The 17,206-nt window shown below is 39.1% G+C and overlaps 1 protein-coding gene across 4 annotated transcripts in view; it reads right to left on the bottom strand.

Moving 5' to 3' along the window:
* myo9ab (myosin IXAb) overlaps positions 1-17,206 on the bottom strand; it is a 108,181-nt gene that overhangs the window by 34,242 nt on the left and 56,733 nt on the right. For all 4 annotated transcript variants that reach the window (XM_046858996.1, XM_046858994.1, XM_046858997.1 and 1 more), the window contains exons 3-9: positions 9,790-9,884; positions 9,620-9,682; positions 6,404-6,503; positions 5,579-5,632; positions 4,292-4,389; positions 2,936-3,062; positions 1,978-2,067 (exon numbers count right to left, since the gene is read on the bottom strand). In XM_046858996.1, coding sequence (XP_046714952.1) covers positions 1,978-2,067; positions 2,936-3,062; positions 4,292-4,389; positions 5,579-5,632; positions 6,404-6,503; positions 9,620-9,682; positions 9,790-9,884 — 627 coding nt within the window. The remainder of the gene's footprint in view (positions 1-1,977; positions 2,068-2,935; positions 3,063-4,291; positions 4,390-5,578; positions 5,633-6,403; positions 6,504-9,619; positions 9,683-9,789; positions 9,885-17,206) is intronic.

Raw genomic sequence — 17,206 nt, 5'->3', positions numbered from 1 at the left:
AAACCATTAAATCGTTGTTACATATCCAGATTCCTGAAACGCAGCGAGTTTGATGCCAAAAGATTTTAAGTGTATCCAGGCCCGCAAATCTACTTCTGAACCATGGATCGATCCATGTAATGCAGCCTGCCAAAGTGAGGCACTTATATTGCATCAACATGTCAAGTAACACACGCCCTCCCCTTTTTCAAGATGAAAGGAGTAAAATGTAAGTACGGTAAAAAGGAGACCATGGCTGATTAAGGTGAAAGGAAGGTAAGTATTAAAAATCCAAATATTATGAGCAAACAGAGAGCAGTCTTTCAAAAGACACCAGGGATTCACATCTTTGCACACTTCTAGTTGAATCAGATGTAAAATTGTGCTTTCCAGCCTCGTCTATTATAGATACTGTGTTATTTTTAACTGAACCCTGGAAACAAGCTTCGCCACATTCACCCACTAACATTACATAAAACGCCCCCTTTATAAATTATTACTTTTAAATTACGCTTTAAAAAACACCAGTCGAAAGATTGCATGCCCTCAGAATGCAGGGAGAGAATTTTGACAGTATTTACAGTTTCAATATAAAATGTGCCTAACCCTCTTGCATAAAGTGGCAAATAAAATACTTATAAACAATCCCAAATCCTTAACACAACCTTTATAGCTAGAACACCCAAGATGTAGTCACCTAATTGTTCTGTAAACCCATGTGGTGTTGGTTATTTGATAAAGAATGCTATGTCGAGAGGAATAGAGGATTAGAGCTGCTAGGATCCTGACTAATGGCTGACTAACAGCCTTTGTGGACCACAGGCGGCATTAAATAAGCCAACACTGTAATGGAGCTTCGATGAGCCTTAAGATTCTTCATGTCTCTGGAAGTGTACAGCACCATTCTTTCAAAAGATATACCCTCAGATAGGCACACCATTCAGTGATGTCCCCTGCCTATCACGTCCCTTCAGGATAGAAACAAAATCAAACTTTAATCCCACCAGTAAGATTTCTCTCATTTTCACCAGAGCACCACCACACTGTAAAGGTTGATCATTCGGTAAGGCTCTCTTGTAAACCAGACACAAACTCTTGCCCTCGTTAAGAGTATGCTGAAGGATGACTCATCTGACCGGATCCCTTTTTTCCACATCTTTGCAGACTAGTGCTTATGGTTTTCTCAAATGTGCATTTATCTTTGTAATAAGAGGTTTGTGCACTGTGACCCTACTAACATCCTTCTTTATGCAGTTTCTTGCTGATAGTCTGAACACATCCTGCATTAACATGAAGTACAGGGAAAAATTGTACAAAACAGACTCTTCCCTGTGCCTAGTGCTCAGTTTTTCTTTTGTTCTATTTTTTTTTATAGTTCTGTAAGACCTTTCTTATAGTTTTTTAGTTGTTTCAGTCCTGGAGAAACATTGTTTTGTCTCACTGTGTACTGTACCTGCTGTATATGGTTAAAATGACAATAAAAGCCATTTGAACTGACTTGACACTTTTCTGTTTTTCCTGACAGATTTAGATTTACTGCTTTTTTTCCTGCTTTGTCTGCTTTTTCTGCCCATACCTTTGACACTCATCTGTAGTCTGTCCTACATTTCAGCTGCGAAGGAAATTTGTGTAAGTACAGAATGCATGAAGTTTTGCCTGAAGCTTCTTAGCAAGCTTGTATCATGATACAGGCTGTGTTTGGGCAAAACATTTGCAGTTATTTCTGACACATTTCAAGCTAAAAAGAAAATCAGTAAGCAATCATTACACATCATTAGGTAAAAATGTGGCCTTTAGCGATGTCAAAGATGTGAGATATTTCAGCATGTTTGAGAGCGTAACTAATACCATTCTGAACATTGACTTATACTATAATTGAATATTAAGAATAATAAAATAAACCCTATGGATACTAATATAACTATCACATAAAAAAAAAGAACTTTGTTATTTATATAGGCATTTCGCAAATAAAATAAATAGATATTTAAGTAATACCTCAGCCAGTTTATAAGGTACAATCAGTCGCTCTCCTACAGTCACCGTCTTTCTCGTGGTCAAAGCCTCGTAGAGAACATCTTCCTTTACCTGACCACAAATGAGCGAGAAAAGAGAAAATCATTCAGACTTTCATTCAGACTCATGTGGAGAAATAGCAATGTAAAAGTCAGCATTTATAAAAGAAAATAATGGAGCAGACTGTGGAAAAAGGACTCCCATTTTACTGTGACCTAGAAAGCACCCAACTTTCAAAAACATTTGCATAAAAAGTAGCTTTGTGGCTGGAATTACAGTCAATTCAACAACAAAGATTCTCTCAAAAATGAGTGCAGCATGATGTTAAGGCTCCAGAAGTGTTTCATTTAATTAAAATGGTTACAGAAGTTCAGTTTATAAATACAGATCTGCTTTTAACTTCCCAGACTATATGAACTCTGTAGATGCCAAAATGCATTAAGCCTCCAGCATGTGGTGGAATCTAAAAATGATGTGCTGCATTAAAAATGTCTAGAAAGCATATTAATATGGGGTCTGGTCAATTCTGTTAAATCAGTTTGAGCGTCTGATTGCCAAGATGCTGTAAAATCTAAATAAAGCTATTCAGTGGATTTAAATCTGTGCTTTTATGCTTGTACATGCTGAGATCACTTCATAACTCCAAAGCAAGAGTCTTCCAATTATATGTGTGATTTACAACAAAAGTATATGCCAACTTTCTATTAAGCTAAAAGTTACATAAACAACATTGAAAAAAAAAGGCTGCTCGGATAAATGGACTTGCTGTGGAAATGAGGGGCGTTGGTTAGGAAAATGTGTGGTCTTTATCAGATATTCTGTACAGCATGGCTGCACTGAGATGCCATGTAGTCTGTAATCTGTACATATCTGAGAGAGTGTACATTATTAATTTTTTTTTAAAACACTGACATTGTTTTCTGCACACGCCATGTCATACCTCCAGCAGTTCCGAAATGGTGGGGAGCACTTCAGGATTACAGATATCGATACAGTCGTCTCTGTATGTTTTCTTCTTGTAGCGTATGTTCCCCAGGAGAAGAATGGCAGACAGCAGAGAGAAGATTCTGTCAGAAAAGACATTTTTACTACACAAAGGATCCAACAATTTAACAACTTGAGAAAAAACACTTTCCCATGTCGTAATATGATTAAAGCTTTAGGATAGTTACTTGATAAGCACATAAAGTGAGGGAAAATAAATATTCTGACACTTTTCTGCTATACTTTCAGTGATATGATAATGAATGTTGGATGGTAAGAGTAGCTAGCAGTCACTTGAAAAGAGTTGCAGAAAACCGGAAAGCAGCAGGAACAACAGTAACAGAGAACAATATGCAATGAACGACATTATAGCCATCTCTGTTTTCAAAACTCGTGCAAAAAATTTGATTTTTTTTCAAACAAAAGTCTAAAACACAAATAGCAACTCCTTGGCAATAACTAAGATGGTCCTGTTTGGAGAAAGATGGTTGCATGTATGATTGTATGATCAAGTTCACTATATTGTTAACACCTGAACATAAGATTTATATGTGCTTTTTGAACATCACATTCCACATTTAGTCCCCATTTTTAGTTATAATAACCACCACTCTTCTGAGAAGATGCTCCACCAGATTTTGTAGTGTACTTCTGGACCTTTGTGCTTATTCAGACACAAGAGGTTTAGTAAAGTCAGGTACTGATGTAGGTTGAGAAGGCCTGGGGTGCAGTCACTTTTCCAAGTCATGTTTAATAGGGATAGGGTCAAAGCTTTATAGCAGGCCACTCAAGATCAAACCATGTAAAGCATATCTTCATAGAGTTGGCTTTGTGCACAGGGGCACTGTCATGCTGGAACAGCATACTTCAACTTTGTTGTTACAGTTTGGGGAAGAATTATGAATAAATTATGGATGATTATGAAAATGTGAGTCCATTAGAAAGAACCTTTCAGCCACTAGGAAGTGAAGATGATTTGCCCAGAGAAATAGGAGAGAATTCAACCACAACACTGTAAAATAAAAATGCTAATTAGCTTTTATCACATAGCTGTGGTGTCTGAACACTGTTAGCCCCTAACATATCTTAATGCTTATGGAAACCTATACATTTATAAACGACAATGTCAAAATATTATGTCCACAAACACTGATATATGTACTGGAAGTTTATACTTATTGTCTTCAATATAATTAGACACCAGATTCAGGTATGAACTTTTGTGTGATTATGCACAAACTAGGCTTTTTGGTAAATGAAGTAAAAAAGTAATTTTTATCATGTTGGTGAAGTGATATGATGCGTTTCGTACTGTTTACATGTTGCTGGCAAGAATCCCACCATCTCCATGGCTAGCTGTAGTCTCTCGAAGTCATGCTTCAGATCCTCTCCTTCCACAGTGAAACAGTCCTAAAAAAGGTAAAAGTTGCTAAATCAGAACAGATTTTTTTTTTTAATCGATCTTTGCAAAAGGTTTGCATGCTTATTAATTTACAATGTGGCCAACTGCAACATGCTTAGCTACTACTATGCTAGCATACCATATGCCAAGTCACTCCTAGTTTACAGCAGTAGTAATTAAATCCCCACCATTTTCTATTAATTACCATTGAGTAAAGTAATACTACCATAAATCTGGTGTCTAGGACCTATCTTTCATCTCAAGATCATTTCTGGGACAACATAGTGTGTCTAATTAGGTCTTTAGCCTGGCACCAGTTTAGCAATGCCAGTTTTACAACATTAACAAGTGTATACACTCATGTTTTGGGTGAAATCTTGACTCACAGTGTGCATGCATGTCCCCTCAGACTGCTTGTTTTATTGCTTGGCCAGCTTATCATTATTACATACCAGGGCTTCTGTTAAATCTTCAGCTCTATGAGTGAGGTCCAGGAACCTCTTTACACTTCATCAAAACCCACTACATTTTTTCCCCCTACCAAAAGCCAACCATGTGCCACAGAGTGAAAAATAAAAAACAAACAAACCCAGCTCTCTAAGTTTATATGCCGTGGTTCCAATTAAAATGCTGACTTGCTGCTTTTGATCAGCCGACTGACAATATTTGATACGTTAAAACACTGGAAAAACAAAGTCTGTGTGGCTGGCAGAAGGAGCTGCAGCTACAGGCCAAGCACCAAAACCCTAACATAAGTGTATCAAAAAAAGGAAATCGGTCCTGCTGGCTAGTTTGATACATTATATGGTTTTAGAATGAACAGAAGCTCAAATATTACAGGAGTATATGTCAATAAATGTTTATTCATATCTACTGAACATACGGTATACTTGAGGTTGAATTAGACGAAATAGACATCTACTAGAAGGAAAGTGATGTTAAGTAAGCAGACAAAAATTTACATGACTGACACGGAGCCCCGCTAAAACAACCAAAAACTAATAAATATGTGCTGTTGCAGAAAAGACCCCACTGGGAAAAGAAAGAAACAGGCAATAAAGCACAGCCAGTACCTGCCAATGCATGTACACACAAACACACACACAAAAGAGAATAAAGAAAGGGAGGTAGCATTATGTAAACATTGTTCACAACCTTCACAAGCGGGTTATACGCACATTCAGACAAAATACTGACCAGCTCGCTCTCATAGTAATTTTCCCAGTGTAGTCTGTGCACTTTCTTTGTCATCTGGAAGTAAGTTACAAGGAGTTAGGAAGTACAGATAACCACTCCCTCTCCCGACGGCACACACATAACGTGATCACACAAGTCGTGATACACGAGAACAAACATAAAAATATCCTGTAAGTCATAGATGATGTATACAGACTTATTATACAATAGATTCATCTGTAAAATCAACACAAATGTGTTAATTTTCTGTCATTTGAACAAATACTGTAAATACCATTTTTTCTTAGCAGTAAGAAAGCGTGAAAAGGTTTGAATTTACTAAATGCAGGAGCATTACGACCAGCAAGGGATCGGCGGCTGCTGGGAACCTGGCTTTGCTCTTTGAGAAGGTGTATGAGTGCGGTCTGTAGTTCTAGAGATGATGAGGGAAGCAGCACTGAGAACAGCTTGCTACTGAGTAAGCACGTATCGATCTATCGTGACAAGAAAAGGCAGAAAGCCCGCCCCGTCTCAAGCTGGTTCTGCCCCATGCTTCAGACTACGACTGTCACCATGGCAACAGAGGAGCCACCAGCAACATGGAGCATCGTCATGTTCTTTGTGTGAGAAGGATCATAGGGTGTGCGTAGTGACAAACATCTGGGAAATATGAGCTCGGTGCTCCTTTTGCAAAAAATGGTGTAGAAATAAAGGGATCCAAACACTTTTTTATGTTACTATAGGGAGATAAATGTATGTAAGACGAAGGGGAAAAAAAACGCGCTAATGAATCTACCGTGATTTAGAAGCTGTGAAGAGAAGAAAGAAGGGCAGGCTGAGTCTCACCTGGTTGAGGTAATGATATTCATCGGGTTTCAGCAGGTGGAATGCTTTTCTCTCCTCATCACTTGCTCCAGCCAAAAGGTAATAAAACACATGGTAGTTTCTGTTGACCAAGAAAAAAAAAAAAATTCAACACAACACAACAAAATACAGAGTCCTGACTTACAATGGAGATGTGTTACAATGACACTATGCTAACTTAAAAATATTCTAAGAGACATGGCCTAGCCTACTCAGGAGTCTTAATGAATGGTGATAGGTTTAGGGTATTATACTGTTTAATACTTTAACAATTTACAGTACGTAATTTAGCAAAACAGAGCAATTTACAGTACCGTACTGTATATTGTACTTGCCGCACGAAATGTCAAAGACATATTTGTGCTATCATCCCAAATGAGGATGGGTTCCCTTTTTGAGTCTGGTTCCTCTCAAGGTTTCTTCCTCATAACATCTAAGGGGGTTTTTCCTTGCCACAGTCGCCGTGGCAATGCTCATCAGGGATAAATGCACACCATTCACCTTGACTGTTAATTTCTGTAAAGCTGCTTTGAGACAATGTCTGTTGTGAAAAGCGCTATAGAAATAAACTTGACTTGACTTGACTATCATCATTGTAAGATCGCACGTTGAACCATCGTAACTCAGGGACCATCTGTACATTAAGTGTTCTAAGACTGACATCCGTTACATAAAAGCTTCCTTTAACATATACACTACATTGTTAAAATATATGGGCCAACACCTATACAACGTCCAGGTATAACATTATGATAAGAACCAGAAACAAGGCAGAAAAAAATCATTAATGACCCTTCACACCCTGGACACAACATCTTTCAGCTCCTCCCTTCTGGCAGGCACTACAGAACTTTGTTCACCAAAACTACCAGACACAGGGACAGTTTCTTTCCCCAAGCAATCACCCTCACTAACTGACCATTATTATATTCCCTGCTCATATCTATCTAAGTACCACACAGAACTGTCAGTCCTCACATTATCTGTATATGTTGCACACACTATGGCTGCTATATACTGTACAAAGTTCTATAGTAAACTCTTTATCATACCTGACACACAATACTGTCATTTGCACTACCATGCACTCACATACTTTATGTACATTACTGATCTGTATCCCTATTTATTACCCACACTGTCTACACTGTCTCACATTGTCTGTATTGTCTTGTATAGTCTGTTTTTGTCTTGTCTTGTCTGTTTTGTCATGTATAGGTTTTATTTATGTCTGTACTTTTGGGAGTCACTAACAGCTGGAACCAAATTCCTTTTGTGTGTCAACACACTTGGCCAATAAACCTGATTCTGATTCTGATTCTGATTAAAACATTATGACCGGAATAACACTGATTATCTCTTCATCATGGCACCTGTTAGTCAGTGGGATAAATGAGGCAGCAAGTGAACATTTTGTCCTCAAAATTGATGTGTTTAAGCAGGAAAAATGGGCAAGCGTAAGGATTTGAGTGAGTTTAAAAAGGTCAAATTGTGATGTCTAGACGACTGGGTCAGAACATCTCCAAAACAGGAGCTCTTGTGGGATGTTCCCAGTCTGCAGTGGTCAGTATCTATCAAAATCGGTTCAAGGAAGGAACAGTGGTGAACCGGCGACAGGGTCATTAGGGGGTGTAGCCACAGACCAGTCAATATTAGGCAGGTGGTCATAATATAAGGATTTAGCCCAACCTTTATTCTTACAAAACCTTTCACTCTTCTTAACTCAAACAAACAGATACTGACACGACTGGCAATCTGGCCCTCAGATCACAAGACTTTTCGAAGAATATAGAGCAACTGAACAGCTTTTTGATAAGACGCCAGGTCTTTGGAGTTCATTTGAGTCCAGATGGATTTGTAGAAGATATTGATTTTTCTCTCACAGAACAAGCACATGTGAGACAGCGCACTCAGAGGATGGACAACAGAGCAACGATTATTAAAACCTGCAGATACTGTAACACGCAAGAGAAATACAGGACATGGACCAGATTAAACTGGGATGTAACTCAATACAAATAAATTACTTTGGATAAAGAGATACAACTAGAGAGAGACACAGGATGCGCACTGTTGTTTTTTCCATCCATTGATTTGTCCACTGGTTAACTGTGGACTCCAGCTGACTCCAGACCCAGTGTGTGCGCACTCTGTGTGATGCATTCTGTTTAACCTTTCCATTTAAACTCGGCCTATTGCTTCCCAGCAAACCACACGCTGGGTAGGGACGGATCACTGCTGGAGTCTCCAGATTTGATTAATCAGACTTTAAATATTTTAACTATTAGCATGTTTGTTCTTTTGACCATTAAAAAGCCAGTATGATAAAATTGCTCTTACATATTATAATACTGATACTGATAAAAGAATACTGATCAGATGGCAATATCAGTATCAGCAAACTAGCAGTAAATGAATATCAGAGGAAACCCATCACATAATCTGATCCTGTAAAAAAAAAGACTTGGAGTGGATTTGGAAAACAAACTTCGAACTGGAAATTTTTTTATATAAAAACACTTCACAGATTTTATACACTATATGGACAAAAGTATTTGGACACCTGACCTTTCCTGCTATATGTGGTTCTTCTCCAGATGGTTACCACAAAGCTGGAGGCACACAATTTTATACGATGTATTTGGATGCGGTATAATAACATTTCGCAATCACTTACACTTGGAAACCCAAACCTGTTCCAGCATGGCAGTGCCCCTGTGCACAAAGCGAGCTGCATGAAGGTACAATCTACATGGGTTGGGGGAAAAGATCTTGAGCGGCCTGCTGTAGAGCTCTGATCTCATCCCTACTGAACACATTTGGGATGCACTGGAACACTGACTGCACCCCAAGACTCCTCACCTCACCTACATCAGTACCTGACTTTATTAACAGCCTGGCAGCTGAATGAACACAAATCTCCAAAAACACACTCCGAAATCTAGTGGAACATCTACCCAGAAGAGTGGCGGTTAATATAACAACAAAAGGGGATAAATATTGGATGAGACGTTAAAAAAACATACCACCCTTAAAATATAACTTCTGAAAAAAAAAAACATTTAAAACATTACATTTGAAAGAAAATTATATGATTTATTATATTATTGGTAGAGCTGATACTCAGAGTTTCAGATTACAGATATTACACATAAGAGACACTCCTAACAGATACAAAAAGTCATCTCATGACCTTACCTCTCATTGTACTCCTGATAGACCAGTCTAGATTTCTCGAGCAGATATTTCTCAACATAGGCTCTAAAACATAAAGATGAGCACATGGAAAAAAATCAGAGAGAAAAAACCCGAATGAAATATGCAGTAAGAACATGACACTGCTACTGTGCACTAGCTTACTAGCTTACCCTCGAACTGTGCCGCTCTCCTGGTAGTTAACCTGGATAAACTTGCCGAAACGGCTGGAGTTGTTGTTGTGGGCTGTTTTGGCGTTTCCGAATGCCTGAGGACAAAAAAGGATACAGGTGTTTAAAACCAGAAAACAAGCAAATCACAAAGAGGAAAAGCAAGCTGTGGAGTTCAGAGATACTTTGATCAGAGTGAACAGGAAGCAGAGTTCCTACAGGCAGGAAGGACTGCATTAATTTACCACATGGTTCTCTTGTAACAAAAGATTCTGTGTGCATTTAGCCGACAAAGCTTATAGCTGATCACATGGCCAATGAAACGCATATCGGTTCCAGAACTTCTATCAGTTTGCTGAGTGCAGAAACAACTGGAAGGATACATCTCTCTAAAGCACTTCTCCACGTCCTCAGAAAATTCTGCCATTCATGTCCAGTCAGCTCAGTTCAATTAACACATTATGGTGTGGAGGCCCTTCTGCAACCCTCACATCATTACTGCTCTGCGTATTCTGCAGCTCATGCAGAAACACACATGCCTGATCATGACTCTCGCCTCCCTCTGGAAAAATTCACATACTTTTGAAGAGAATACTTTGCAAAGCAGCTTTTATATATACTGATCAGGTATAACATTATGACCACCTGCCTAATATTGTGTTGGTCCCCATTTTGTTGTCAAAACAATTCTTACCCATCGAGCATTAACAACATTGACTTCTCCAGCAGTTTGAGCTACAGGAGCTCGTCTGGTGGATCGGACCACACAGGCCAGACTTTGCTCCCCACGTGCATCAAACTGTGGACCACTTTAATAGATGCTGACACAGTCATCTGGCCATCACATTTTGGCCCTGGTCAAACTCGCTGAAATCCTCACGCTTGCCCATTTTTCCTGCTTAAACTCATCAACTTTGTGGACAAAAATGTTTACTTTCTTCCTAATAATATCCCACCCACTACCAGGCGCCATGATGAAGAGATGATCAGTGATATTCACTTCACAGGTCATAATGTTATAATGTCATAATGTTATGCCTGGTTGGTGTATTTATAAAAATATATATATAATCTACATATGGAGGGAATTCTGAACTTCAAATGTAGCATTTAGAGATCTCCTGAGCTTATTAAACTATTATATGTGGATGTTGGCTTAGCTGCTATTCCATCTTTCCATGCAGTAAAACTGCCATTGTGCAAGCTTTTTAATGGCACCGCAGGTAGTTTCAGAAGGAAACACAGAGGTGAGACTGTGTAAAAGACGTTACTCTTTTGTAAACACACTGTACTGCACTTTAAGCTCTCTGGCGATGGAAGGAGAACTTTCCTGAAGCCCGGGGGCCGCTGGGAGCCATCACTGCCCGAGCGTGAGGTCAAAGTCACTTCACTGCACTGTACTGTGTGCTCTTGTGTGGTTCTGGTATGTTAAAGTGTCCATCTGGGAGTTTAAAATCCAGACAGTCAGTAAGAAAAAGAGAATGCCATAAAAAAAGAAAACATGCTTATTCATTATACAGTACTATCAGAAGTAGTTGATGTGGTAAGCACATTGTGCCACATTTTTACTACAGCAGAGACTCATTTTCCAGAGCAAAACAAAACTGTTCTGAACATATTCGATACTCTATACAGTGCTACAGATACGTACTGTAGCAGTGTGTGCAGATCCTATTAGCAAGAAAAGTTTATTGTAGTCTGGTTTATTTATAAATTTAATGTAGTTAATTCAAATACATGCAACTATTTTGGGGAGGTAGAAAGAACCCGGAGAAGCCAGACACGAGGAGAATATACAAAATGGTACTTTCAAGCTCAGGATCAAACCAAAGACCATGGAGTCGTGAGACGACAATGTTACCGCCACACCAATTACAGATACAGATATAAAATATAATTATTTACGCCTCTACAGTGTTGAAGCATTGACCCATTAAGTTGTATTATTAGAGCGGATATTTTGTAGAAAACAGATTCACTAGCTGCACTGTTCTGGCTAATTCCAGTGCATTTTCAAGAGAAGAAATACTCGAGAGCACTCACAAGAACAGGACAAAAATAGGTCAGAGACACAGTGAGCTACTCTGATGCTCCGGAAATTAGTAATTCCAGCTTTGGCCCATAAATTATCCAAAAGAGTTTAAGATCTGCAGGGTGATTTGCACAAAACAGGTCATTCTCCCTGTGGGCAGGACACACAGGCAGTGTGTGAGGACCTCAAGGACATTTAAAGGAAGAGGATGCCATGGCAATTGCACGGCCCCACTTGTACGCTCGTGCAACACTGTGGCACTCTTTCAGTTCTGGCATTATTCACATCCACCATGCAGATTTTATACAAGTGAACAAGCAGAATAAGAAAAAGTGAAATTAACCTTGCAGCATGTATCGTTTCTTATTCAAGTGGCTTGTTCTAATCACAGAAAACTTCATAAAGCCTTAAATCCTCACAGCCACAAGTTAATGCTCAAGTCTTGCACAGTAAATTTAAAATATGTGGGATGTAGTTTGGGGGCATGCAGTGTAGGAACAGGTGCATGAGGAGCAGATTTATGGAGTATGACTGTACTTAGATGTCAGGATTGTACTTGCTGATAACCGATTAATCAACCAATAGTTGAAGAAAAAAAAAGAAATAACACTCCATGCAAAAAAAAGTACTGATCTTTAATACAAAAAATAAAAAAAGTACTGAATCATGAAAATGTACTAAATGAAATATAGTAATTTATATTTATATTGATAAATATTAGGGAAAATAAAATCAATTATATACCCAATTATATACCCGGAACCCGGTTATGTCGATGTCCTAGGGGGTCGCCAAAAAGCATCGAGATAACCGATGATCGAGATAAACGAAAATCAAAATGGCGGCAATATATTACCGTGCTTGAAATTTCTTTTTGTACATGATGTGCGTTAATAAATGAGAATGTGCATGCACGTGTTTTTGGAAGGTTTCTTTACACTTTAGCGTTGCCACGATTTGTTTGATGAAGGCATGCTATAAAAATACATATAGTACATGTTTGTTACTGTCAGGACTCCCCCCTTCGGCGCTCCCTTCGGCGTGGCAGGTGCTTTCTCGGCCGCTTTCTCTAAAGCTCCCGGCTTCAATCGCGCACATATGGTGCTCGTTTAGCACTCATGACCAGCTCCTAATTAAACTTCCACACTCTCACCGTCCGTTATTGTTGGTATATGTTATATGGTCACGGCGGTCGTTGTTATCGCTATCGGTTGTTATCCTACCAAGCGCGGCTTTCGCCTCCCGTTCATCGCATAACATTTAAAATCAAAAGGCATATGTGCACTAACTAACAGCAGAGATTTACCAGTATACAATACAACACCTGTAGCATCTGTAAGGCTTGATTTTTCCGCCACTTTCGCGAGTGTACATATACATATATATATATAATTTTTTCTATTTCTTTATATATATATATATATATATATATATATATATATATATATATATATATATATATATATTTTTATTTTTTTTATTTTATATATATATATATAGAAAAATATAATAAAATAGAAATAAATTAAAAAGACACTTTAAATTGACAGCACAAGGTGTCAGGGATTCACCTCTAAATGCCTCTTTCATACTGTATAACGCAACCCGGAAAAACTATCGGTATTAATTTTGGCGATCGTTCCAAGCAAACGACTATTGGTACCGATTGATCCGCAAAACCAGTGAATTAGTCGACCACTGCTTGTACTGTTCAGTTGATTCACTCGCTCACAATCACATGCACAAACTGTTTCCATAAGGAGCGATGGCTTTCAGAAGCTTTACTTTTATCCATTCGGTGAAGGCTGTGTACGTGTATAACTTGTATTAGTTGCAAAATCAGGTAAAACTCTCGATTACCAACCGGCACACGAGTATTCTGCTGTGTAAGTACAAGAGTGATGGATATAAATCTGAACCTTGTGACAAGCCCTGTAAGGTCACTGGGTTAAAATCGCTTGTTGCTTCAGTCTGTTTTTTTTCTTTTCTTTTACGAAAGAGGTTACGACTAAAACGAGCCCGCTCTGCTTTTACTTCTTGTCTTGCCTGAGATCATGTTTACTCTGAAGGGAGGTCTTAAGGAAGGAACTGATGCAATACCCGGGCCTCATTTTCTCTCCCGCTCAGTTCTGAGCTGCTCACAGAAACAAATTCCAGAGTCACGACTGTCTCACATCACTGACCTCCCTGGTTTGTGATTTTGATCAGAATGTCTCGGAGATCTCCTCGAGCAGTCCTTCCTGCCGCATTCCACAGGCCAACAATAGTGCTAGTGTTTCCTGTGCACAAGTAAGTGCAGAGACACTGAGTGCAAGAGAGAGGGCAAGAGATTGAGACAGAGAAAGAGTATGCTTAGGACACACACGCTTGCTTCAGTAACTCACTTCAAAGGCCAGAGATAAGTTCAAAGTTTTTTTATCCTCTTCCCCTCTTCAGTTAAGAGGACTAGACAAGCGGCTAGAGCTAAAGCTGAGACGGCTGTGTGCAGCGGCACGGGAGGCAGCTGCCAAGCCTAGTGAGTGGAGTTATGTAATAAACAAAGGTGGTCAAGCTCAGAATACAATGGCCTACCTGTGCCGTGTGGTGTACAGAAGCTCAGGGTTGTCCTAGGATCAAGCATCTCAAAGGCCTGATGTGGAATCAGCTTTCTCTCAGCTTCCAATAAACATGATTATTTTGATGGCAGAGCTGATACAAAAATTACTTACGGGGAAGATTGACCTACATTGATCTCATACATCTTTTTAGAACACAATTAAGCAGGGTTAAAGGTGTTGTGAGATTTGAAGCCAGTGTCACTGTAAAGACACACCATGGCATCCTGTTCAATATACAGAATACAGCAAAACATTTCTGAAAGCATGTAGTGTGTAGATAAACAAATTTCCAAATGACTGTCATGTCAAAGAAATCAATGGACTGCATTCCCTCGTCCCTTTGTCATGGTGGGTGCTGGATTTTTAGGTTAACATATTTTTTTTTACACAGGGATTCCGTGGGGTCTCTAAAAAAAGTCTAAATTATAAACATCTAGATTTTAGGTCTTAAAAAGTCTTAAATTTCCTGTTCTAGGTTTTAAGCAATTTTACATTGGTCTTAATTTCCTAGTCTCCATGTAACGCTAGCAACTAATGCTCATTGAAATGCTCCCGCAGAAATAATTTATTTTCCGTAGTGTTTAAGTTCTTTCTTTTGCTAGTAATTCTCTGTATTACGACTACAAATGAGACCAGCATGCAACAGCCAATCAACTTTCTGTTATTGGCACGAATCTCTCTTGGATTGTTCTGCAGATGTACAACGGATTTTACTTTTTAGCAATTGAGAGTTTAGCGATACTTGGCTTGAAAAAAAAAATGTATGGCTTGATTATTTTTAATGTTCTTCAAAAGTATTTAATTTAACTTGGGGAAACCTGCAGAAACCATGTACACAGTATGAAAAAAATTATAATTTCCTTTTAATAAAGGTATTAGAGGAAATTTTTGCTGTAGCTATTTGCCATCTTCAGTTTGTGTTTGTTAAAAATATGATCAAGAGATCAGGCACCTCCAGGTCTGGAGCAATCCTCCCACGTGCCATAAGTGTAAATTTAAATTACAAAAACCTGGCAGAAACTTTGCTGTACAAATGGTAAAATGTGTCTAAATTTTTTACTATTCTTTGGTCCCCAGTTGAAACGCTGACTAAGTGCCCTCACAATTATTTGTGAATCTGGAAGAATTGTCACTCTTTTAGCAGTTTATTTTTGGTATTATTTGTGCTGCCTGCCTAGTTCTAATTCCCTTTTTCATACTATATATAGAAGAGCAATGAATCACATTCTTAGTATATAATGTCACCCAGTAAAGGCTGTTTCCCTTTAATATCTGGTTCCTCTTAAGGTTTCTTTCTTCTGCCATTTAAGGCAGTTTTCCCTTAACCCATGCCCCCAAATGCCTCCATTGCCTGCAGCTTACTCGGTACAGACAAATCTAAATCTACATCAATATCTGAATATCTAACTGCACAAAATGTGACCATGTCCAGTGTTAAAAATGCTGTATAACATAATGGCATTATAACATTACCACATGATGTGATGTGATAATATTATTAAGTGAATAACACCAACTATCTCTTCATCATGGCACGTGCTAGTGGGTGGGATTTTATTAGGCAGCAAGTGAACATTTTGTCCTCAAAGTTGATGTGTTAGAAGCAGGAAAAATGGTCATGTGTTAGAAGCTTAAAGATTTAAGCGAGTTTGACAAGGGCCAAATTGTGATGGCTAAACGACTGGGTCAGAACATCTCCAGAACTGCAGCTCTTGTGGGATGTTCCCAGTCTGCAGTGGTCAGTATCTATCAAAAGTGTACCAGTGGGAACCAGGTGACAGGGTCATGGGCAGCTGAAGCTCATTGATGCACGTGGGGAGCGAAGGCTGATGTTCGTTTGGTCTGATCCAACAGACGAGCTCCTGTAGCTCATTAAGAAGTTAATGTTGTTGATGCTCGATAAGTCAAAACTGTTTTGGCAGCAAAATGGGGACCAGAACAATATTAGGCAGGTGGTCATAATGTTATGCCTGATGGGTGTAAATATGTTTGAATTGAACCGAATAGAATGAAATTCTGAGCAAAAGTCTACTAGTTGCTTGATGTCGAACTGCTGGAAACTCAGAGTCATATTGACTAATTCCTGCATTCTCTGGCTGCTTTACGAATATCACCAAGATCACTCTTGTGCACCGAGTTCCTTTCCAAGGGCTAGAATGAGGGGAAACAGATCATAGAGGATGTCAGAAGCTTGGAGCCAGACCAGGAACCCAGACCATCACCTGTGTTTTGACTCTCTAGTGTTCCAAACACGAGAGAACAATAAAGCACGGCTTAAAAGTCTGCGCACAACACATTCGCAGAGACGTTTCCCTCCGGTGACAAGAATAAAACATGGTTTCCAACTCGAAACGCAGTTATAGTGTAGCGTCTTTTGCTGATAATGCGCTGTGAGGAAGTAGAAGTGGTTGTCTATAAAATTAAAACGGCTTGCCGAGTTCTGGGGTGTTCTTAGTATACTGTGTTAAAAAAAGAGTTGTAAAAAGGTATTAATAAGGTACTGAATATACTGATGTGGTTAGACACAACAGGAAGCCTGTGGTCACTGCTACTAATGGGTCCAGCACTTCTGCTGAAGTGAGATAGGTGAAGCGAGGAAGCAGACGCGATAAGAACGACTCGAGTGAAAATGAATGAGGGGTGTAGTGGAGTAATGACTCGGATACTTCGATCATTAGGGGAGAACGAGTGAGCGGGAAACCTGCTCACAGCAGGTAGAATAAAACCCCGCTATAATTTCCAAAACCTGCCAAATATGTTACAGATCGCTGTGTGCCGCGGCAACTTGCAG

This window comes from Silurus meridionalis, chromosome 10 (genome assembly GCF_014805685.1).
Source record: "Silurus meridionalis isolate SWU-2019-XX chromosome 10, ASM1480568v1, whole genome shotgun sequence".
NCBI classification, from domain to species: Eukaryota; Metazoa; Chordata; class Actinopteri; order Siluriformes; family Siluridae; genus Silurus; species Silurus meridionalis.
Note: the sequence above shows the minus strand (reverse complement) of the source record. Positions and strands in the feature narration are given on the sequence as shown.